Genomic DNA, 24,654 nt, shown 5'->3' on the forward strand with positions numbered 1-24,654 from the left:
GGAGAGAGAGATATAAACATATTAAATAACTGTAGGGTAAAAGAGAGTCTCTGAGTTGTGTAATAACACAGCTTATTACTATAATGGCCGTAGGGCTCGAGTTTGTGTTCCGGGCATTTCAGGTCACTGAGAGCGTGTGCTAAGCGAGGTCACCAAATGTTTGGCAACGTTGGTTATGCTTTTAATTCACTTTCACATGCAGCTCTGCTCCCATATCTATTTTCATTTATATTTAAAAGGTTATGAATTATAAATAGACCCTTCACAAACGTATAGGCAAGATGTGAGTCAACCGCTTCAAACCGGTATTCCATGCATACAAAAATGTACGTGTGCCACTTTAGAATCAGAATCAGAATGGGATTTATTTGCCATGAAAGTTTGCACAGACAAGGAATTTGCTTTGGCAGGAAGGTGCATACAATAAACATATAGGGACCTAAAATTTAAATATGTGGACTATCTATACTAAGGGTACATAAAGTAGCAGTACTAAGTGGAATTAGAATTAAATTAAATATACAATAAAATAAAATATAAGTTGCCGTAATTTACAATACAAAAATACAAATATTACAAAAAATACAAATGTACAAGATACAATTTTGTAATGCAGTGCAAAAAGCAGTGTGTTTAATGTCGAAAGTTCACTTAAGACTTCACTTTTGGACGTTGTGTCAACAGTACCTTACATCCTTAAGAACATTTTGCTACATCTTGCACAAGTAAATCTTGTTTCTATACCTCATTCTACACACTTTAATCTTTACATTCAAAGCATGAGCGAAAAGATTTGTGAGGTATTAATGTGTGCATTGGAAAGAACATGAACATCAAACGACGTTCACCATAAAGGAACCCTCACAATATGAATTACCAAATAACATTTCGACGTAAAGTAAGCCTTGAAGGATTGTTGTACTTTCAATTTCTCTCTAAAGATTACAATGTAAGCTTATCACACTCAGCCTGAGAGAAGAAAATAAAGGTGGATTGGAGTGAGAAAATACTGCGTGACGCGCAGCAGCTGAAAGCGGATAGGCTTGCTTTTCTCTGACTGGGTGGCGCACATGCTCGTGGGGGAGGCGGTTTTTTATCCGTCGATTCTCGCTAAGGCCGCGGAGGGTTCAAGCGAGGTGAGGCTACGACCCGATCTGAACCTGGGGGATGCAGAAACAAATATGAGTTGCGGCTGAGCTCGCTGTACAGAAACAACCAGGACGACCTGTGGGAAAGACGCGCGCCACAGGCCATTGTAATAAATCAGAAATTGCGATAACTAAGCTATATCAGATTCAGAGTTTTTATTGGTGGTTTACACGACAAATGCTTTTTTTGTGGTTTAATTGAATGGTAAGTGTATTTTAATGAGCATTCTAGGGAAACCGATATTCACATTTATGATAATATTTTTATGACATATGTCAGTGTGTGAAATGCTATGTAAACTGATTTATTCTAATGAATGTGACTTTTTGTTTAAAAAAATGCAGCGATAACTGTAACAAACATTTATTTATATTTGTATATAATATCATATCATATTATCTGTATCTTACAGCCTGTATTTATAAGGTCGGTTGTATTAGGTGAGCCCATAAAATTATCACCTGCCAGTGTAACTTTGCCAAGCAGGTTACTTTCTGGGGCAGCGGCTGTGCAGAAGCATGTGGACTCAATGTTCCCTTGCTGTAATGTTGCATAATGTTCGGAAATGACTTGCCTCCAGGCAAATCCGCAACCAGCGCGCATTCTCGATCTGTGTTTCATTCTGTTGCAAATAATACTGGATTGCTGTGCTCCATCCCTGTGCAGTACTTTCGCATGTAAACTAACTTTATTTATTCGAAAACTATCATACACAATGCATTCCGATTCTTGAACGGTACAATTTTTTAAAATTGTGGATTTCAATCATTTGCATCATGTAGTTGTAACCGGTGTTGCAGTAGAGTTGCTATAACTAATTAAACTAGGCTACTACACATACTTTGACTTTTACCTATAAAAATGTGTAAACCGTCAGCTATTGTGTTGCCGGAATGCTTGGTGATTGCAAAATCTGTGTTGTGATCTTACGTAAGCGTTATGTGAATCCAAATAACGCTTCTTTTCTTTTCAATCCCTGTCTTTCGCCACTAGGTGGGTGCATTGCATCGCGCATCGCAACCAGCGTTCTTCACAGGAAGAAGGAAGTGACATTTGAAACGGCAACTCCCATCCAGCAACACAAATCAACTGCCCCTGAGTTTAGCCTTTGCCGTTTCCGAGTGTTTAATTATGAAGGATCATGGTGTTGGTAGTGTGCTCCAGGAGCTGTCAGGGCCCCCTCGTCTGGGTGGGGAGGGCCTGGAGCCAAGGCCTCTGAGCGGGGCTCTGTCATTCACCGACGAGGCTGTCTCCATCCTGACCTCCAACAGCCAGCTGGCCCGCACCCTCCTGGGCCGCGGCTCCGCCCTGAAGCGCACGGAGGGATCCACCAGCGGAGGTGGTGGCAGTAGTGCGGGCTCGGACGACGACAGCGCCATTCGACGCAAACGGGAGTTCATCCCCGACGAGAAGAAGGACGAGGGCTACTGGGACAAGCGTCGGAAGAACAACGAGGCGGCCAAGCGCTCCAGGGAGAAGCGGCGCGCCAACGACATGGTGCTGGAGACCCGCGTGCTCGGCCTGCTGGAGGAGAACGCCAGGCTGCGGGCAGAGCTCCTGGCCCTCAAGTTCCGCTTCGGCCTGGTCAAGGACCCCTCCGACGTGGCCATCCACCCCCTCTCCGCCCCTCCCTCCTGCCCCCAGCCCCACGGCCCCCGCTACTACCACCACCCCAACTCTGACACCCCATACCCTCACAACAACACCCCCAGTGTCAACACCAGCCACAACCACCACCACCCCTACCTTCACTCCCATCCTCCCCAGCAGGGTGGTCCCTACGGGGTGAGAGGAGCCGGGGCCGGCCGGGACGGGAGCAGCCTGTCGGAGGACTCGGGCTTCTCCACCCCAGGGAGCTCCAGCGTGGGAAGCCCCGTGTTCTTCGATGACGGACAGGGCGAGCACGGGCGTCCGTCCCCACGCAGGCTTGAGGAGTCAGGCTACGAGGCCCACTCCTGCCCCCCGGAGGCCGACGGGGGATACCACGGCAGACCGGACTCCGGCGAAGGCATGAAGAGCCTCCCTCACAAACTCCGCTTCAAGGCCCCTGGCGGCGGCGGCGGCGGCAGTGACGGTGGGGATGCCTCGGTGTCCGTCTCCCCAGAGAGCCGGCGCGGCTGCCCCATAGCCACGGTGGGGCCAAATCTCCAACAGAGGAACCAGGCCAGGTGGGACACCAGGGTTGAGGGCAACGCGACATGGCCCAGGGAGGAAGCCCGCGGCGGGCAGGAACCGTCGCACCCCTACACCCCGTCCTTAGGTTACAGCTCCCCGCCACAGCAGAACCCAACGGACTCCCAGTACGTGGCAGAGAATGGTGCCCTCAAGTCTCAGCTCAGCTCCCTCTCACATGAGGTGGCCCAGCTCAAGAAGCTCTTCTCCCAGCAGCTGCTCTCTAAATTGGTGTGAGGGCGCCGGAACATTCTACTTCACACAGATTAGGGCGGTTGGGGCGTTGAACATCATATCATCGTATCACTGTGGACACGGAATAAGACACTTCTTACTTATTCTGGCGATTCCACCATGGACTTTGGGGTTCTGCTTTTAGAACTGCAGTCAAGCCTGGAACCATCATTTCAACTACGATCTTCTGTTGATGTGTTTATTCACATTTTAGAGCTAAACTTGGCTTAATTCAGTTCTGAAACTGGTCCAGTCATTCTCATTCAAACTGTTGCTTCAGATAGCTACTTCACATTCAAAGTCAGATAGAATAATTACCATGTGCACGGAACCACATAAGGTCATTCTGGACAAGTACATTCTTGTGACATGGCATGCAACAACTAAGTAGTAGGCATAAAAAAAGAAAAGGAGACTTCATTCAAAACTCTTAAAATGTCAAAAATGGCTAAAATGCAGTTACAGCAGTAAAGACTAGCAATTGGGCCAGGAATGGCAAATAGCATTGAGACATTAGCAACAAATAATAAACCAACAGAAGCATACCAGACCAGCATTCTGCTTCACACTAACAATCCAGCGATGCTGGCAGTGTCCTATTTCATTTTCGTATACTATCAGTTCACAAGCACAAGAAAGACAAAGCAACACATTCCAACAGAAATTCGAACCCAAACAGGATATTTAAATGTTTTGTGTTTGATTTCAGTCCAATCTTGATGGGTTCTCTATGTGTGTAATGATATTCTGGCACTGTGATGTCCTCTTTCCAAGTGATATTTTTATATATATACATAAATAATACATGTTTTTACGCTCGGCCTACACTGAACAGGTCAGTTTGAAACACTGGAGAATTAAAGTATGTCGTTTTGAGCACAGCTTAGTAAAAATACGCTGGTTATTCTCTGGGATGTAGATGATTAGCCATTTATCGTGTTTTTAATCGCTGTCAATGTGCTTACAGTATCTGCTGTTGTAGTTGTATCCATCATGTTGTTTGTTTACAGTCCCTGTTGTGCTTCAAATAGGCCTAACAGTAAAATATAAATGCACTGTGAATATGCAAAGTTGAAATAGCTACATGTCATATTCTGCGCTGTTAATATAAATAAAATGTTGTTGAATTTTTTAACTCTTTCGACTTGTAAGATGTTATTGTGTGACTCATATTAGCCACAATTACTACAATAGCCTATCCAGAAGAATTACATTTTTTGATGTTTCCAGTTACATTATGTGATGAAGCTTGGCTGAGAATTATTATTTTTGTAAATAATAGTCAATAGTGTACCTTCATAACAATTGAATTACCAGATACAAACTGTTCCCCTTGTGGAACTTATTACACAGGTTCAACGAGCTATCACTGGCAAGGCTCAGTCAAACCAAAAATTATTTAAAAAATGTATAGTTCACAATTGTAACGTGCCAAGGGCATACATCATTCATGTCATACATTGGTTGTTATAAAAGATGCAACAATGCAAACAGCATTTGTATGTTTTATATATATTGCTTGATGCAAACTGAAGTAAAGTAAATGTAATGATTTACCACATATAACAACTAAGCTGATTACAAAGTGCTGTCTTGTAAGGCACTAATTTGCTTTCATCCAAATGATATGACAGTGAGGGCATATCTCAGTGTGTGAGAGGAGTCAGTGTGCTCTGATAGTGTGATGATGTAACAGTTCCTCTTTCTCCCTCTGTCTATATATAGCTGTCTGTTTGCGTGCTGGTGCCTTAAATGAGGCACGGTTGTCCCTTGTGGCCACAAAGAAGGCTGACAAGATCTGGTTTCTCCCTGTCTTTCTTTCTCTCTCCCCCTCTCCATTTCGTTGCATCTCTATCCTCCTCTCCCTCTGTGTCCACTCTTTCACTGTCCTTTCATACTGCCTATCTCTCCATCTCTCTCTCTCTTGCGAGCGCTGTGACGCACGACAGAGGGCTGCATTACAGAAGACAAGATTAGGACAAAGAACAAACACAAGGGATGAAGAGCCAATCGTGTGCTAGGTCGGGTTTTGACCTCTGTGCTGTTTATTGATGCGCAGTACCACAGAGCTGTCCTTTTGTCAGGCTTGTAACAGTCATTTATTTTGCATTTGTGCAATTCATTTGCACCTGTAGTCTGGTGTGTGTATTTCCAGGCACATATCGTCAATGCGGTAGGACACGATACGAGTGAATGCATGTGACACTACCGTTGTGTAAACACAAACAGTGTTTTACTGAGGAGAGAGAACATGGAATCAGCCCTCACTGCATGGATGTGGAATGTGTGTGTGTGTGTGTGGGGGGGGGGGGGGGGGGGGGGGGGTTGTGCGGAAAAAGCACAAGACCCTGGGTACCAGGATGACTCATATGTATCACGTCAGCAGGAAGAAAAGAGCTATTTTAAGCATCGAGGAGGATAAGGGGCGGGGGATTATTGATTGGCTCACTCTGGCCTGGCCAACTTGCCCAGAAATGTATGCCTAGTGAAAGGGAGTAGATAAGCATGAGAAAGAGGGAAGGATATAGAGAGGGAGAGAGAGCGAGAAAGAGAGAAAGAGAGAGACAAAAGAGAAGAATAACGAGGGAGGATTAAGAGAAGAAAGAGAAGAAAGACAGGACTAGATTCTTTGAGAGAAGAAAAAGAGTAGCTCTATCGTTTTCTGAGAGATATTTCCAAGAATCTCTAAAGACATGACATAGACTTCTCAAGTCTGCCCAACAGGAGAATTGACACTTAACAAAAGGCCCTGTTGCAGCATCACATAAACTGTTATCTCACAGGTCAGACCTTGAAACAAGGATTTAGGGGTATTTCAGAAATCAACACTAGGTAGCGCCATATAACAGAATTTGAGTGGTCTTCATTCACATTGGAGCTTCATCAATGAGCTATTCTGGTTTACTCCCAGTCCAGACAAAATAGGACTATTCAGACACATGTACACATGCGGAGGTTGTTGACAAAGTGTTGCCTTTCCATTTCATATCTAGGCTACGTACAATTTCCAAATTTCTGAATAAACTCTTTCTACATATATAAAATAGTACAGTATGTTTGACACATGAAAATGTGAGTAGATATGTACACTCACACACACACAACAAACTGTAGTGACAGGATAAACGTACCAGTAGCAGAACTCGGCTAGCATGACCCCCCCCCCCCAACATACACACACACCCAGCCCCCCCAATACACACAGGCACACACACACACACCCAGCCCCCAAGCTCACACAGGCTGACAAAAACAACAATACTGAAAGAGACACCAGTGGGTTTCCTTCCCCTCCCCCCATCGCCATCGCCATCCCTTCCAGTCCACAACCCTCTGCCCTAATCCATGGCACCCAGAGCCTGCTGGTTGCTAGGCACTCGTCACGGCGGTCGCCAAGGCAACGTTCGCATGCAGTCGCAGCTGGACGGGTGGTTGGGGATGGGGGATGGGGTACGGCTGGTTTGGGGGGGTCGGTTTGAATGCGCCGGGAGGGGAGAGCCCATGTTCAAGGCCAACGTTTCCTCAAGGTTGTCTGCAGACTGAGCCCAAGGAGAAGGGGGTGGGGGGGTATGGATCTGTGGAATATGGATCTCTCTCTCTCTTTCACATACAAACACATTTCCCTTTCCCACTGGCTTGGAGGACGTTTCCAGCTCTGTAGGCTCAGGACTTATGTTGCACTGCGATGCCATTAAGTGCTCATGGCTGGTCGAGGGTCTGTCATTCTGTGATTGTGACTGTGACAACCTGTTGGGCTACGTCCATTCACAATGCAGCAACAGTGACAGTCTGTGGAGAAAACATGTCCACTTCCGCTGACAAAGATACTTGACCTGCTTTACAACCACATGGGGAACAAACAGCAACATATACTGGCTGTTCTGAGTTCATAAAAGTGAAGCCACGACTAAATAAAAATGTACTCTGAATCAAAAACTATTGATGGAAAAGAGACTGATTGTGTCATGGACAGGGGAGCTTGAATGAATAAGCAATTGGTTGACCACATTTCCAAACTAAATCATTATATATGGGGGTTAGATGGTTGAGCGGTTAGGGAGTCGGGCTATTAATCAGAAGGTTGCCGGTTCGATTCCCAGTCATGAAAACTGATGTTGTGTCCTTGGGCAAGGCACTTCACCCTACTTGCCTCAGGGGGAATGTCCCTGTACTTACTGTAAGCCGCTCTGGATAAGAGCATCTGCTAAATGACTAAATGTAATGTATATATTCAGAATCTATTACTCTCCAGTGCATGGGTAGCGTGGGCCACAAATAACTGACCAAACATCCTTTAAAGCAGTTTCCGATGTTCAGACTTTATATTGTGGTCTGGGTTCAATTGAATGACATTTATGAAAAATTGCTTTTTGATGATGTGATTTTCTTTGATGTGATGAGTTTGCAAATTAATGAAAGAGCAAAAAGCCTTTCTCGTATCCTGGCTCCAAACATGGTGTTACTACATTATCCTTTTTGCAACCTACTGGCCTACAAATCCTTGACCTACATCTAAATCGCTTCTACGTCTGGCATTACGCCTATACCAGTCTTTAGTCACTTGGCCCCTCTCCCGTGAACTGTTATGGCATCAAGGGACACGGGGGACAAGAATGGAGGGGGGGACTTACAGGGAACGCGCGCGAGAGAAAGAACAAAAACGTGACTAGGCAGCCAAAGCGCTGTTACGCAACCGCTGACCTACTAACATACATTCTAGCGGGGAGAGGGAGAGAAACTGGATCACGTCCCCAACATAACACTAGACTCAAAGCAAAACGGGAGACATAGCATCCAGAGGACTTCATCCTCACTGACCCAACCTAAGAGCGGAGACAGACCACTCGCGCCAGATTTCAATCGATAGCTCATCTTTGAATGAAGAGAACAGAGAAAGGAAATAGAGGACACGAACTTCAACTGCGGAAGGAGACAGCTTTGTGTCGGGCAGCGTGCATTTTTTTGGGAGACACGTCACTTCAGTAAAGGTACGTTTGATTGTTCTCTTTTGTGCCGAATTCTGTGCGTAAATAGTAACACGTAGGGTACTCTTGCGTTAGTAATAGGACTGTGCATTAATATAGCGATAGTCCCAATTGATTACCTGATTCCGTATTCTCTTTAGATTGGAGACATGGATGATGCTTTTGTATGGGGGTATTGTTCACATGGCGACTCGCCCTACCGGTAGCAAGCTTGTGACTTTGAGACAATTATATCAGAGTAGTTTTATTAAATGTGGTTTTCACGTAATGTGGCTCTGTCCAATACTGAATATTTGCTGCGTTCAGAGTTTTGTACCAGGCGTTATTTATAGAATGGGATGCTTTTGTGTGGTTTGGAGGCGTGCTTGGTGCATTCCTCAATGTGTTCAATGTCAAGGCGAGGCAAACGTTTTCCCCAATCCCCATTATATTTTCCAGGGAATGGAGGATGTAGGCTACGTACACGATGTGTAATGTATCCTTCTGGCCGCCCCCGGAGATTAAATTAGCGTTTTCCCCAAAATTTCAAACCAACAATTTTGATAGTGTCACGTAGTAGCCTATATGTGCACTGGAATTCGTCTAAATTGCAGAAGCTATATGAAGTGGTCACTGATAGGCTTGCTGTTCGTTATATTTAAGGTGATGATTTCCAAGTATAGGCCTATAAATAACTTCCTCGTTTAAGTGCCATGTGGTGTTTGCAGCGTCGTAACCTTTTTCACCATTCAGTTTATGGATGGGGTCATCCCGTTTCTAGCGGTGACCTCCTTATGTAAGTCCTGGAGACGCACTATACGTTTCTACATGGAACACTTGTTCGCCTGTCACGTGTAACACTTTCTATATCTAGCTGTAGGCCTAGGATATAAAGATGTCTTTTGACATTCCCCTTTAACACATTAAGCATTTAACAAATGTTTAACAAAATGTTAATGATTTTTTTAAAGAAGGAACCAATGGTTATTTAACCGTGGAACCAGATATTTGGCAGAAACTCTTTGAAACTCTTTGAAAATAATACCGACGTCATTAGAGTAGGCTATAGTTTGATACCAGCGGTAGTCTATTAGCCGATGAGAACAGCTACGCAGTTGAAAGAATGCTTTTGGCGTTTCTTTCGTGGCATAGAAAATGATTTAATAGAGATTTTCCAGTCATATTTGACAATTAGTGTTTTTGTTATTTCCCTGTCGTTTTTTGTAATGAATTGGAATATATAGCCTAATATGTATTTCTCTCATGATGATTTGTATAAGACTTTCTTAAATAAGTAGTAGGCCTACTCGTATTTTCCATGTATTTTTGTAACACATTGACTTGAGGAGTCAATCCTTATGAGTGCTAATCTGATGCAAAGAGAAGCCAGGTGTTTCTGTGCAACAAGCAACGAAGACTATTGCCCTGGGCACAGGCAATCAAGACACCCCACCTGCCATAGGTTGACATATATTATTTCCTCCAGCCTAAACCATTATGTAACCCAGATCTCACAAAAAGCTGTTATTAATGTAAACCTCTACAACTATATTTACCCTCATCGGGAACCTCCCCCCCCCCCCCCTCTATATATATGGGGTGTATAAAGTAGCCAACAATTAGTTGTGATTTGCCTGCCTGCGCTATGCGTTATTAAAATATATAATTAAACATGGTTGTGATTGGGACTAGCTTACCTTCAGGATGTGATGTAATTGAACCCACCCCCCACCTCCCTTCATAAAAAAACAGCAGAGCGCTGAAAATTTGAGGCTGCCAGTTGGTCTCCCACATAAGTCCCTTCCAAATGTAGGTCAACTTGGCCTCTGGTTAGGATAATACATGAGGTATGAGTTAAGAGCCAAAGACTGTGACCACACAGTGAGAGCAGCCTCTAACTAGACACACTGAAAAAGAAAAAAACCTTGAACTTTTTCCTTTTACAGTCTCCATGGTTCCTCATTTAACCTTAGCTTCCAGTGTGTTTGCTTACCTACCGGTGACATGATGTATTTGGACAAGAAACAGTTGAAAAACTGCACTTATTTTACTAGCCTTTCTACAGAACACTTTTTCTGTCTTTGTCACTCCTTGGAAAAACCTTTTACGGAATCTAAAATAGCAGAACTGCTTGGCTGGGCTGTATACACAGGTCACAAAGGCCACGCTTGCACAACGTTTTGACAACTTCTGCTGTGAAGGGATACAAAATAGAGGTCACAGTTACAGTCTGTAAGACACAGTTCAATCATTACATCAGTATATCTCAACTTTCTGGGTTTTAATGAGGTCTACAAATCCTAGGGACTTTTTTTTTTCTTTCTCTCTCCAAAAAAAAAGCCAAGAGATGTTGCAATTGCTGAGTTAGCCTGACTCACTCACTCCACTTAATCAAACCAAAGCAGACATGTTTCTTTTTGCTTTCAAGTTGAGTACCTCTTAATTCAAGAATACATGAAAAAGATCGTAGTACTTCTACTCTGACAAGTAGTTTGTTTGACCGTTTTAACTGAATGGTAATTCCTTTTACACGATATAGCAAACACATTCCCAACAAGTCACAGACACAATAACATTCTTAAAGTATGAAGGACTTAATTTTCCATGATAGCCCTCAAGGGTAATTTAGCTTAAATATAGGTGCATATCCTACTGCATGACCAAGAGCACACAAAAAACGCGTAAGTGGGATTGCGTGAATGTTTTTTGCAAGGCACGTTCATGTGAAAGTTAGAGCTTCTCTGCAATCCCATCCCTCTGTTGGTCTCTCTTTCTTGGAAGACAAAGTTAGGGGCCAAAGTATTTGAGGGTGTGTGTTTGCAGATTGTGTCTCAAGAGATGGATGAGGAAAGAACTTGAAATCAGAGAGGCTTGAGGACCGACAGTGTTCATGTTCTCTAGATATCCCTCAGCCAAAAGTTCACAATTGTATGGTGAGTCATTGTTTTGACTCAAATGTGTGGGAAGGTTGATTCTTTGTTTGAAACCCTCAGGTGTCTGAGGGTTTCATTGTTGCAATATGTCCCCTTTTGAGTAGGTAGCATAATAAAAACTAAACTATGAGCCTTGCAAGAGTACAATGTTTTATAATCCAACATTGTTTGCTGCCACGTGTGTGTAGCACAATGATTTCCTCTTGTAAAGCTGGACATCCAGCGCGGCAGTTCTGTGAAGCTGGTACGCCTGATTTAGGCTGGAATATGGGTGTGTGCTCTGACGTCAATGCCATTTCCTATGCCCCCCCCCCCCTATGACTGGTGTTGGAATGATTGGGGATTTTATAATCGGGTGTTGCTGACGTAATCAGTTTTTTAATTTTCTTATACCGCAGTGTCTGTAAAATGCCTCATGTCCACCGGTTGAATTCCTTCAGCCCCCATACTTCGCTCTTCCCTCCCTCCTTTCTTAACCCCCCCCCCCCTCCACACACACACCCCGCTCTATTTTTAGAGCACACTCTATTCCTTCTCTCTCTCCCGCTCCCTCTTTCGAGTCCTACTAACCTATTTTATGGCGCACCGTCAAAGACTAGGTTTGTGTTTACTGCGCAGAGCAGTTTCTAGGTCAGTGGGACAGTGAACACGTATGTACGCGTTTCCCTCACCTTCCTTTTTTCCTTACGTACCAAGTAGCCTACCCCTTTTATAATGAGGTATGATATGAGCTTTTCGTCGTCCGGTTAGTTTCCCCACGTATACAAATAAGACTGTCCCGAAACCACTATAACTATCATTCTTTGTATTAGAAAATTGGTAACGTATTTGTAACTACTGCAAAACCCAGAGTAGATTTCAACATTCTCTTTTCCGTTGTGTAACTGGGGATTTTATGAAATTGCAGGGAAATAAAACGGAATTATGGTTATGTAATGAGCTCATAACCAGCTAAATTGAGTGGAGACTAACTCCTAAAGGAGAAATTCTCCAGATTAAATGGAAATTCGATTTACCCAGCGATTAATTTCGCAACCACTAGTTTACTTTTACTAGTAAATAGACCAACGATTCACAAGATAGACATGAACACTGTAAAATGCTTCCTTTATTTTTTATGTTTTACAAAATATATTGCCAATTTATTTATTTCCACTGTTTATAACACACACACAACGTTCATATTTTTGTCGTGTCGATACAGTCTTTCCGTTTGTTAAATCTGTTATCAGCTTTACTGATGCCAACTGACGTCTTGTTTTGACGGATGTGCCCTGTTTACTTGTTGTTGTTAGTGATGGGGTGTCAAAGTGATGAATTCTAACCCAGCAGTGACCTAGATTAGTAGGCCTATGTCACCGAGTCAGTTTGCAGGGAACATGCCGAATAACACATGACTGACGCCGATGTTAACGGTGCATTATTAATTTTTGCAGAACAGCCGGGGCGAGAAACACAGACCCAAAACAAAGAGAGCATGTAAACTACTGAGATGAATCAACAGCATACGCCGCAACATTGTTATTGACTGAGAAGGGTATTGGCCAAGGTTTCTGTGTTCGGGTGTGTTGTGTGATACCTGACTAGAGGGCATTTTGTTTTAAACTGAGACCGTGACAGGCTGAATTATTTGAAATATAGGTGGACTGGAGCCATATCAACATTTTTAAAAACTACCGCCACCTCCAGTCAAGATACAGTTACATAACAATCCGTGTCTGCCTAAGCTTCGGTTAGGCTAGGAGACATAGGCTACATACTAAGTTGAAAAAGACAAATGTACAAAATTGTTGAGGAATAGACCTCAATAGAGGGCATAACATTTCAATTGACTTTTTGTGTACACAATCATTTGTACACTATCAAAGGCAAACACTTCTATAAATATATCCATTTACTAAGAGCCGCTAATTCATTGAATGATTGCCCTACTGCCCGACTACCCAACTTCCCTACCTTCCCCTCTCCCTCCCACGCTCTTCTTCTCTCCCTCCCTCTCTCTCTCTGCGCCTGTCTGTCTGAAGCCCTTGGCACTCACTCAGCCCTTGCCAAGTCTTTGTTACGTGACTGTGACAGTGCAGGGTCTTACACAAGAGCTCTGCAGCACATTACAGCTCTGCTCCGCCCAGCCCTCCGCGCACCTAACCCCCACCTCGTATGACTGACCTATTTTTCTCTGGAAAGCGTACACCCCGTAACCGCCACTGCCCACTCCTTCCCTTGTTCCTGCCCTGTGCCCGTCGAACCCGTTTCACTTTCCCAGCTAACTATCCCTCCTTCCAGTGTTCTGATAAGTTATGTCTGAAAGAAGTCATCCAACCCCCTTTTATTTGCCATTCTCTTTATTTTGTATGAAAGAGAGGATTGTCGAAAGTATTACCATTTAACCGCTTTTGTAGCCTTGCTGGTTTTGGCAGCTAGTCGCAGAACATGATAGCAGGCCTGAGACTGGATTTGAATGGTCATAAAACATGTATGTCCAAATTAAGTAAGCTGATGTCAAATCTTGCATGACATGGGTTGTTTCATGCTGCACCTATTGGCAGGAGTTAGAAAAGCCAGAGTTGTATTGTGACTAGTATTGATGCGTAATTAAAATCTAGGAAATATTTTACATATAGATCGGGAGACTACATAGTAACATGTTTAATGGTCAGTATAGCTTTACATGAAATGCCAAATGTAGGTCACAGTTTAATGTAGTATTTAAGTCAGACAACTAATGAATCTTCCCTCTCTTTCTCCTCCTTTCCATAGTCTGGTTCCTCGTGAGCAAGCGGCACTGAAACTGGGCCCCTAGGGATCGCTGAGCCGTGGAAAAACCCTTGGAGTAGACGGAGTGACCTACATCGCTGAGTAATACGCCCCAGAAAAGCAGGGCATCAGTCCACACAGTATCGAACAGCTAAGCTCTGGTTAAGGTTTACAAAGATACAATTTGAAAAAGAGAATACCTTCTTCGGTCTACGCAACTGCAAGCCATCAACAAGAGATTACCAACTTGACGGCTACTTTGAACCAGTTCTGAGATACTTTTTTGGCGTTGCCTTAAAAGTCAGTGGCTGTTCTCAGTTTGTCTGAGGTGAAGTTTGGGAAATAAGTTCAATGTGCGAGGTTTTCGTCGAGTTTCACCTCTTTTTGATATTCTTGCCAAATTTTGACACTTGAACTTTAACAACGAAATCAATGAGGTTCTCCTTAAGAGGAGCTCAAATACCTCATCCAGAATTTTTTGCAGATCCTGCAACTTAGGAAAAGAACACCCTCCCCAAAAAGGTTCTCTCCACAACGCACTTATCCTTTCCCTCCCCCTTTGCCCTTTTTGCCAGACTTGTCTGGCCCCAACAAGACTACAATGGAAAGCCTTAGTCTACACCTGCAATCATCCGCCAACAAAAACAACATGGACGTTGACACCTACTCCAACTACAGTGAGAGTCTTCCGTCCCCTCAGCCTGACGGAGGCTCACGCTCGGGCCGCCAGAGTAAAGGCAGCAAGGCCAACATGTCATGCCGGCGCAAGCGGGAGTTCATCTCTGACGAGAAGAAGGACGCGTCCTATTGGGAGAAACGCCGCAAGAACAACGAGGCGGCCAAGCGCTCCAGGGAGAAACGGCGCCTCAACGACATGGTGCTGGAGAATCGCGTCATGGCGCTGAATGAGGAGAACGTCCGCCTGAAGACTGAGCTGCTTCAACTGAAGCTGCGATTTGGCCTGATCACTACCGCGTCCTACATGGAGAAAAGCCAGCAGATCTCCAACAGCTCTGCGGCTGGCGCTGGCACCAACGGAAACCCCACCGGCAACCCTTACTTCTCCAGCAGTGGCTACTCTAGCGCCTCGCAGGTAATGCTCAACTCGGACTCTTCTGAGGCGGAACAGTCTAGCCGGGGGGAACGTCACACCCCGCTCCCCAAGTACTCCCCTCGTGGTTCCCTCTCAGACTTGTCTGACGGTTCCTCCAGAGACAGTCCTGAACCCATGGCCTACGAAATCAAAAGGGAGTCCACAGGCATGGACATGGACAAAATCCCCAATGGGATGTCCAATGGAGTTTTTCATGATCACCAGCACAGGTCCCAAGAGGCCGAATGTGCCATGGACTACCAGCACCAGCAACTCCACCACCACCAGGAGGCTGCCAGCCCAGCTTCCCAGGGTGCCTCTGCCCAGAGGAGTGTGATCCTTTACAGATCTGGCAGCACTTCCTATCCAATGGACAACCAGAGGAGAGAGGAGATGGACCTGGCCCAGCAGAGCAGGTCGTCTGGGGCTCACAACAGCCAGACAGGGCATCCTTCCTGCAAGTCCTCCGAGAGCATCATGGATGTCGCTGAGCGTCTGGAGAGGAAAACCCTGGACTCCCCTCCCTACGAGTACACCAACAGCCATTGCGACTCGACCGAAGAACCGAGGTATGACTGCCACTCCGAACAGCAGCACGATGATGAGGTCGGACCATACAGCTACCAAGGCCAAGAAGACCACAAGGACTCTCAGAACCCCTTTGCCCCAGAGCTCCTCCACAGCAGTGAGGAGGGCAAGGCACACTCCTACCAGCGCCACCAGGCCTACCTCAGCACCTTGGACGAAGAGCCCCCAGTCCTTACATACGAAGGGGGGCCCAGAGCCGAGGGGTACTACCAGGAACACTCTTCATCTGGTAAGGACACCTCCTCCAGCGACGGGGACCCCCGCAGCTCCGACAAGGAGGGATCCACGGATGACGAGTCCCCCTCCTCATCCTCCTCTGAGATGGGAAGCTACAACCAGAGGGCATTGCAAAACGGTGCCTTGATGGTGGGGGCGGCCCAGAGCCATGGAATCGACTGCCAGACCGAGGTGAAAGCCACAGCCCTGCCCCACAAGCTCCGCCTCAAGTACAGAGCCCTGTCCAACGGTGCAAGCAGAACCCAAGGGGATGCACCAATCGGCTCCCCCTCCTCGGCATCGCCATCTCCCACCCTGCCCCAGCATCCCTACCTCGCCCTGCCTAGCAACCAACAAGGTGGGCACGGCAGTGGCGACAGCGGGGAGGTGGAGAATGCGGCCGAGTACAGCGAGGACGAGTCTCAGACAACGCAGGAGAGAGAGGAGGCAAGGAATGAAGGTGGGAAGAAGGGAGCCAGCAGCAGAAATGAACGTAACAACAGGCGGGAGTAGGGCCTGGTGAACGCCACCGAAACAAAAAAAAGACACTTACAAGATGTCGCCCTATGACCTTCCGCTGCATCAACTGGTATTTCACTGGTATTTCACAACTTATCACTATGCCATTTGCCCACAATGACCCTGTTACTGACAGAAACTGAACCGCGTACTACCTGCACAGCTCAAACAATGGCTTTAGCTCTACCAAGCTATGCAGTCCAGCGGTTCTGGAGCAGGTTCAACGTCATGGTTCACTGTGTTTCAACAATTTTCTTTCCATGGACCTTGCTCCGTCCATCCTTACTTCCAATAATAACAGTTGATCCCAGATCTGGGAGGTATTGAAGTAAAGGTGAGGAGGACTAGAATGGAACTCGTATACCGTCTCAGCCTGTGAGATTCGTTTTCCTCTGGAAAACATAAACATTATATCCCAATGAACGGTTGGACAGTAAAATGACAGAAGGCCCTGATCCGGCCTTGTGGTGCTCCCTGGGTCATGTGACCTTCAAACTCAGTCAAACCTCTGGTATGCCAAGGGGGGTCAATGTCTCACTTTCTGACTTTGTGGGTGGCCGATGCAGCAGGCATACAGTTCGCAAGGCATTATGGGAACATTCTTTTGACCAAAGAAATACGTCTCTTCCCCCTCCCCACAGACAAAGACTTCCATTCTTCTTCCTGCTCCCCCCTCCCACCCATGAAAATCGTCTTTACCAGTTACGGTGATCCACAGCCCCTTCTGCACAGCAGACACCTCATCACTTTTCAAGCACTTGGATTGTATATTACGGTTATATAGATTTACATATATTTAAATATATTTTGAGAATAAAACGAAAAGAAAAAAAAAAAAAAACACTACAAGGGGAAAGTGGAAGTCGTAGACATGAAAAGTTACCAGTCTGTCCTTGTTGGAGTCTTTGTACAGTCCTTACTTGTTGACAAAATGCCTCAAATGTTTCCTTTTGATGTCTGTATGAACCACACCTTGTAGAAAATCATACCTGTATATTTCTTCATGTCTCTTCGGGTTCCATGTCTAATGTTTTGGGTACGTCATATCAAGGTTGTGTATGCTGCAGTATTTCATAACAACCAGGTGATGTTGAGGATAAGCCATTGGGAAACCTACAATCATGTAAGGCCACACTGTCAAGGCTGGCCTCAGCATATCACCAGAGGACACTCTGTAGTTACCAGTCCATCTCACCCTTGAAAAACCCTATTTTGAGGGTTAGCTACCTAAGCACAAACATGGGCTCTGTGAAACTTTGGGTCACTGGAAGTTTTAGTGGTTAGTACACTTGAGTTCCAATAGACAAAGCTGCTCTTGACTTTTTCTAATGTGCCTCTTTCTTTCAGACTCCATTTGATCAATCCCCTATCTCCTCACCTATATGTAGTTCTATCTGTAATGCCCAGTGCAACAATGTTAACTGTTTCACTTCCAGGTGCCTGCCTTTGGCCATTGTGTATAAATGTAAAGTTGGCTCTCTCTTTTTCTTGGATACCATTATTTTATTACTTATTTTATTAATATTATTTTTTATTATATTCCATTTCTATTATTATTTGGGCTATTAATGTGTCCCAACCCTTGTGTTCTATACCCTATGCTCTTCCTGATTGTGATATGTGTTTACCCATGACTCCATGCCCCCCCCCTCCCCCCATCACCATTTGTACTCTGTGATACTGTGTAACGTTTGTTGTTTGCCGAAAGGTTTAAGTGAAATGGAGGAAATTTGAATGAGGCTTGTGTCCAGTAGTATATTGCTATATTTCACACTGTTGAAAGTGCAATGATCATGATGGGAAATCTTTTTTGGATTGTGAAAGGAACAAAAATAAACGTATGTGGAATTTCCAAAGTTGAAGACGTTTCATGTGATTCTTGCTCTCTTTGAGTCACAAATTAGGACGTTAGGGTAAAGGCTGAGGGTTGAAGCTAGCCCCAACTCATCGTGAAAAACCTAAGGAAACCCAAAAACAAATGCCACATTCAGGGACAGTCAATTTAAACCAGCTGCAAAACAAAAACTCACAAAAGTCCCAGAGGGCAATTTATTAACTTCACTTAAACTTCAGCACAGAACAGAACACCCAGTCCTGACCCCCTGATAAATGAGGTTGTTAAAATCCTCACAGATACAAACAAAATTGCAGCACTTCAGCGTTCACATATCCCCCCCCCCCTTACTTACCCTCCTCATCCCCCTCTCCCCTTGGTTCTGGGCAGAGAGGATTAATTGTAATTCGAGGAGCATCATCGTGACACACGGGGACACTGTGGCCCTGTGGGGCAACAGAATCTGACATGGCTGACATAACCCGTGGCCTAGATATTTATGCCATAAACTCCCGGACTGACACGTACACCAACACACACACACACACACACACAGCTTTAAGGGGGGTCAGGAATTATGTTGCACACACACAAACAGATACAGTACCTTGAATATCACATATCACTATGATTATGCAGGCTGCAAAAGGTAGATTACAATTGCTAGCTCACTCAACCTGAGAGCAGGTCTATGCATAGACATGTAAACTGTGCACTGACTTAACTGCTGCTTCCATACATACCCACTGACAGTCAGTGGATGTGTAAGTTGGATCACCTTCGATAACAATTTGCAGGCACAACAAACCCTGCATCTCCTGATGAACTTAAGTAGGCCTATACTTATTAGTTTGAGTTACGCAACAGAAATAAGGCTATGCGCCAAGAGCTACTATGAATCATCGACGGGATAGTCTGAAATGTGTTGACACAGTGGGAACAGGGAATCATCCCACAATGCATCACACTGCAGCGAACATAACAAATTATATAACGTCTTAAAAAAAAAAGAGAAAGAAAGGCCAGAGAGGAATTTCTGAGACCGGCACCTCTGCAGGAAGTGTTCGGTGATACATGTAATGGAACTGGAGCTAGTCGTCAAGGCAGATTGTCAAGAACAAGCTGGAAGGCTTGGTTACGTCACAGCGCATGGTTGCATAATAGACATTAGAGAATGATTGGCAGTCAGGGGTTGGTTATCAATTATAACTGGTTGCTATATCAAAGAAGAACTTAGGTCACTGACCACAGAAGTATTACGTGTGCATGTGTTTGTGTGTTTGAGTATGCATGCGTGTTGACAGACGTCTCTGTGTGTATGTTACTTTGGGTCTACATGCATGAGGTTATGCATGTGTGTTAGTGCACACGGTTGTTGAACAGAGTCCTATTGTTCCTGTGGCGGTAACAAGACCTCCCCCTTCCCCCTCCCCCTTGCCCCCCCACCCCCACGGCCCAGCTAATGCAGTTACCACAGAGCTAACACTGCGCGACAGGTTGCCACGGCAGCTACTGAGTGGTGGCAAGGTGACATTCCGGCAAAAACCGCAGTGCTTTGTAGTAGACTCAGTACACCCCCTCCCCTTTCGCTCTCTCTCTCTCCTTTTTTTCAGCCTTTTTTTTCCTTTCAAAAGCTGTAGCATGCGGAAGCTTGCAAAGCAGGTCAGGGCGAAAAGTAGGTCAGAGATGGAGGGGAGGAGAGGAGGATGAGAAGAAAGAGAGGGGAATTCAGAGGGGGCTGACGGGGAGAGGAGGAGAGGAAAGGGGGTTACGTCACGCGCCTCTGCAGTGTTCAGCCGGACAAACTCCCGGTGAGGAGCAACTCGACGGTTGCCGTAGCCTCAGGGAGCTGGTCAGTAGAGCATATCGAGGGGCACAAGGGAGGCTGGTATTCAGCAGAACACACACACGCACACATGCACCACCACCACACACACACACCCACGTTCACATACACCCACCCACTTTCCTCTCTCAGACAACCCAAACACTTATTTTTCTGCCAATTTTAACACACACACACAGACACACAAACTCCCCCCCCCCATGCACAAACTGCCCCTTCGGAAGGTACTGTACTGTACTGCACAGTCAGTCCATGGCATTTGCAGTGCACACCTTGAACAGCTTTTACATCACGGTCTTTATCTTCATGTCTATAAAAAGGTCACAACCTTTCTTGTTTGCTTCCTTGGATGGTAAATGACGTGTCTCTCCCAGACATGAAAACAAAAACACCTCAGCATAGTCACTGTGCTTGTCTGGTCTTAGAAGCCATGTTCGCAGCCATATAATTTAAAGGGCCTGTGTCTTTCAGGATATGAAAGTACTACAAAAGTAACACAAGGACAAACTTTGGCCCTATGACCTTTTATTCCACTGAAGACCTTTTCCAAAGTTGTTGTCCAGAGTGGGTGTATGTTCTCCGTCAATTTAGCTAGTGAAGCAGGTAGAAGCAAAAACAATCATTAGGCTGACAGGGAATCAGAAGGGGGGCCATTTTGATTTCCTTTTTGTCTTGAGTCAGGGTAAACACAGTCCCAGGTAGGGTTTGTAATGGATGCCAGGATATGAGTTCAAACCTGCTAACACACCCTGTTGCCCCGGGACACAGACATTGAGAAACTGGTCGACCTCGTGTTTTATTTTCACCTGTCTCTCATGCTAAAATGGACAAAAGCAGGGCAGAGCAGAAGACATGCACGCACACACACACACACACGCACGCACACACACACACACACACACACACACACACACACACACACACACACACACGGGTGTGTGTTTTATGAGGAGACTGATGACATTTCTGGGTTTCTTCCCGGTTGTGCGTGTGTGTGTGTGTAGTCTGAGCCTGCTGTGATCAACACAACCTCGGTTATGTAACTACGGCATTGCAAAAGTAGGTCAGCGGGGGGGGGGGGGGGGGGGGTGGAGCGATGGAGGAAGGGAGGGGGCACGGTGGAGGGATGGGGTGGATAAGGGTTGAGGAGTGTGTGTTAAAGTGTGTGTGCTTGAACTGAGAGCTTGAATCTTGGTTGAGCTTTCGTTGCTGGTACGGCTTGTGCTGTACATCTGTCTTCTCCTTTTAGTGTTGCTGTCCACTGACAGTACGTGTGTGTTTGTGTGTGTATGTGTGTGTGTGTATATGTGTGAACAGATCCCTCTTAATTAGATCCTCAAAACACTCACATTACTCTGGTGTCACCTATAACAGGAGAAAGAGCGGGGGAGGGGAGGGGACAGCTCCTTCATTAAGATAAACAAAGTAAAAAATACTTTTGAACCTATCCACTGTAAAACTTCTAGAAACATCTAGGTGTGACAAACTTGTTTTTAGATTTCCAGTTGTTTCTAGTAATAATCTCTCTATTGACTTAATTTAAATAAACAACATAGTGTTAGGAAATCTTATCAAGTGAAATCTTACTGCTTTGGCAGCCAAATGTATTTGTTTGAAGCATAAGCAAGCTCATAACAAATACTTTTGTATTTAAATTTGATCGGGCATTTTTGCCATGTAGCATAATAGTGCACACAAATGAACAACACTTTGTCGAGTTTCCAGAGTTACAAGGGGATAATTCCCACAAATGATTCCTGATAATTAAAAAGCACAATCTTTTTGGCCAATCTCTGATAAGACTACTTTCAACAGTGCAGAGGCCATTGATTACACTGTTGTTTTAAGGAAATAGATGAGCTAGTTTGTGACATGAAGTCAAGAGGGGTCCATGGTGCGTGTAAGTGTATGTGTTTGCAAATGTATGTGTGCTGTGTTAAATTCCTTGGCAAAACATGCCTGGCTGTCAGCCTGGTAAAATGTGGATTGCTTTGCCACTCCTCAATCCTTCTCTTTTCCAACTTAGTCTGGAATATGGAACAGGTTGGGGTTCTGTGTGTGTGTGTGTGTCGTGTGCGTGTCTGTGAATTCGTATGTGTGTCTGTGTCCATGTGTACATGTGCATGAGGATTTTTTAAGGAGATAAAGAGAGAGATTGAGAAGAGATGCATAGAGATAGTAAAAGGGGAGGGAGGGAGGGGGGGAGGGGGGGAGGGGGGGAGGGGGGGAGGGGGGGAGGGGAGGGAGGGGGGGAGGGGGGGAGGGGAGGGAGGGAGGGGGGGAGGGGGGGAGGGGAGGGAGGGAGGGGGGAAGAGGGGGAGGGGGGGAGGGGAGGGAGGGAGGGGGAAGAGGGGGAGGGGAGGGAGGGAGAGGAGGGGGGAAGGGGGGGAGGGGAGGGGGGGAGGGGAGGGAGGGAGAGGAGGGGGGAGGGAGCGCGTGCATGTTCTTGCTCCTAAGATCATGTTCTTCTTTTCCAGCGAACGAGAGAGGGATACAGAGAAAGGCGGGTCACCGTTCAAAAGCGAGCTGAAGAGGGAGAACAAACAAGACAGTGTCTTGTTGTGAAGGCTCTCTGAGCGAGTCTCAGACAGGCTGGTACAGGTCCAGAGCATTTAAATCTCAGCATGTCTCAGAGTCAGAGTCAGAGGAATGGTTGCTAGAAAGTAGGTCAATCCTAACTTTCCTAACTAACCCCCGACTGCCATTCCACGGGGTCACACACAGATAAACCAACACCGTCAAAGCGTCCCATGACCTAACATAGGTGTGCTTGATTTGGATCACCAATGGCTTAGTCCCGTAAGTGCAAAATGTGTGTTGAAAGACATGCACCCCAGTGACTTTGTGTAATGTGTCTACATAATTATCCCAGGTCTAACTAAACAAATACAGGTTGAGCCATACACAGATTACTAGCCATAGTATTTGCTTAGACCTGCACAAGTTAAGGTGAACAGACAACTAAATCAATAAATTGACATTTAAAAAAGCTTTTTAAGAAGGTTTTAAGGCTGTGGATGATGTAGATTAGCTTTGGGGAATAGGCAGCAGATGTAGTCTGATTAGTGATAATTGTAGACCACCAAGTTGGGTGTCAAGCAACTGGTATTCGGTGAAGATCAGGAAGTAGGCCACTAGGGCATCTGGTGTGAGTGTGTGTGTGTGTGTGTGTGTGTGTGTGTGTGTGTGTGTGCGTGTGTGTGTGTGTGTGTGAGAAAGAGAGATGAGTCAACAATGATGTTGTGCAATGCTCATACATCCTTGGGTCGTATTCTGTGTGTGTGTGTGTGTGTGTGTGTGTGTGTGTGTACATGCGTCTCCCGCTGTTTGACAGAATGACTGTTCTGCACAGTGATATAGTATATCCTGGATCCATCAGACGTATGACACAGGGGCAGTGTCATCATTTGAAGCATGCTGCTACAGGTCACCTATCCATCACACCGCTGTGAAAACGACTAGCATGCTCCTTCCAATGCTCCCAGCCCGCTTCCTTTGACCAGCTTTCACACATATACACGCACACGCGCACAGAGATATACCCCCCACACACACACACACACACACACACACACACACACATAAAAATCTAATAATGGAATATGTTTGATGATATGCCGTTTTCACTGTACTTTTGAAATAATATGTTTTGTGACACAATAACAGTAATCTTTCACATTATAAAGCACTAAGCAATCATTGGCATTACTCTACAACCAAACTGTCTAGATAGTAGTTCCAGTAATGTGTGTCTATAGACTTCTGTGTGAAAGCTCATACGCACACACCAGACCCTTAAAAGCAAGTTCTCTGTCCCAGTGGTTGTCTTGGTAACTGTCTCCAGTCCAGGTTATTGAGTGGAGAGGTCCTGTTGTCGACGGTTCTGGTCTGGACAGTAGGTATTAAACAGATTAACCGTCCCAGATTAGACACCAGCTATCCTTCCATCTGTTCCTCAAACACACTCAAGCTCACCACATACACAAAAACATGTGCATATACACACAATGACCCTGCACACACTCACTAGATTCTGATTGAGAATCATTGATAGTTATTTATCATGGTGGAATTTACTGGCACTCTCTCTCTCTCTCACACACACACACACACACACACACTCACACACACTCACTCACAGTAACCCAAAAAAGGTATGGTGTGCTATTGGCTGACTGGAGCGGGTGACGTTGACCCTGTGTACTGTACAGGGGCGGCTGTGGCTCAGGGGGTAGAGAGGGTTGTCTGTTAATCGCAAGGTTGGCGGTTCGACCCCCGACTCCTCCCAGGCCATGTGCCGAAGTATCCTTGAGCAAGACTCTGAACCCCAAGTTGCTCCCGATGGGCAGGCC

At 45.5% G+C, this 24,654-nt stretch overlaps 2 protein-coding genes across 3 annotated transcripts; both read left to right on the top strand.

The window, feature by feature from the left end:
* Nucleotides 1–1,098: 1,098 nt before the first annotated feature.
* Nucleotides 1,099–4,695, top strand: LOC134008698 (nuclear factor interleukin-3-regulated protein-like). 2 transcript variants are annotated; one of them, XM_062448198.1, is made up of 2 exons: nt 1,099–1,353; nt 2,143–4,695. In XM_062448198.1, the coding sequence occupies exon 2, from the start codon at nt 2,281–2,283 to the stop codon at nt 3,556–3,558; it is 1,278 nt and encodes a 425-aa protein (XP_062304182.1). In that variant the 5' UTR covers nt 1,099–1,353; nt 2,143–2,280; the 3' UTR covers nt 3,559–4,695. The 2 variants fall into 2 exon arrangements, with proteins under 2 accessions (XP_062304182.1, XP_062304183.1); XM_062448199.1 differs by lacking the exon at nt 1,099–1,353 and adding an exon at nt 1,384–1,826.
* Nucleotides 4,696–8,248: 3,553 nt separating this feature from the next.
* On the top strand, nt 8,249–18,484 carry nfil3-5 (nuclear factor, interleukin 3 regulated, member 5). The gene is made up of 2 exons (XM_062447825.1): nt 8,249–8,543; nt 14,210–18,484. The coding sequence occupies exon 2, from the start codon at nt 14,808–14,810 to the stop codon at nt 16,614–16,616; it is 1,809 nt and encodes a 602-aa protein (XP_062303809.1). The 5' UTR covers nt 8,249–8,543; nt 14,210–14,807; the 3' UTR covers nt 16,617–18,484.
* The last annotated feature ends 6,170 nt before the right edge of the window (nt 18,485–24,654 follow it).

Source organism: Osmerus eperlanus, chromosome 22 (assembly GCF_963692335.1).
Source record: "Osmerus eperlanus chromosome 22, fOsmEpe2.1, whole genome shotgun sequence".
In the NCBI taxonomy this organism is placed as follows: Eukaryota; Metazoa; Chordata; class Actinopteri; order Osmeriformes; family Osmeridae; genus Osmerus; species Osmerus eperlanus.

What these genes read in the sequence shown, in the direction of transcription:
- LOC134008698 (XM_062448198.1), top strand. Translation starts at nt 2,281, where the DNA reads ATGAAGGATCATGGTGTTGGTAGTGTGCTCCAGGAGCTGTCAGGGCCC.
- nfil3-5 (XM_062447825.1), top strand. Translation starts at nt 14,808, where the DNA reads ATGGAAAGCCTTAGTCTACACCTGCAATCATCCGCCAACAAAAACAAC.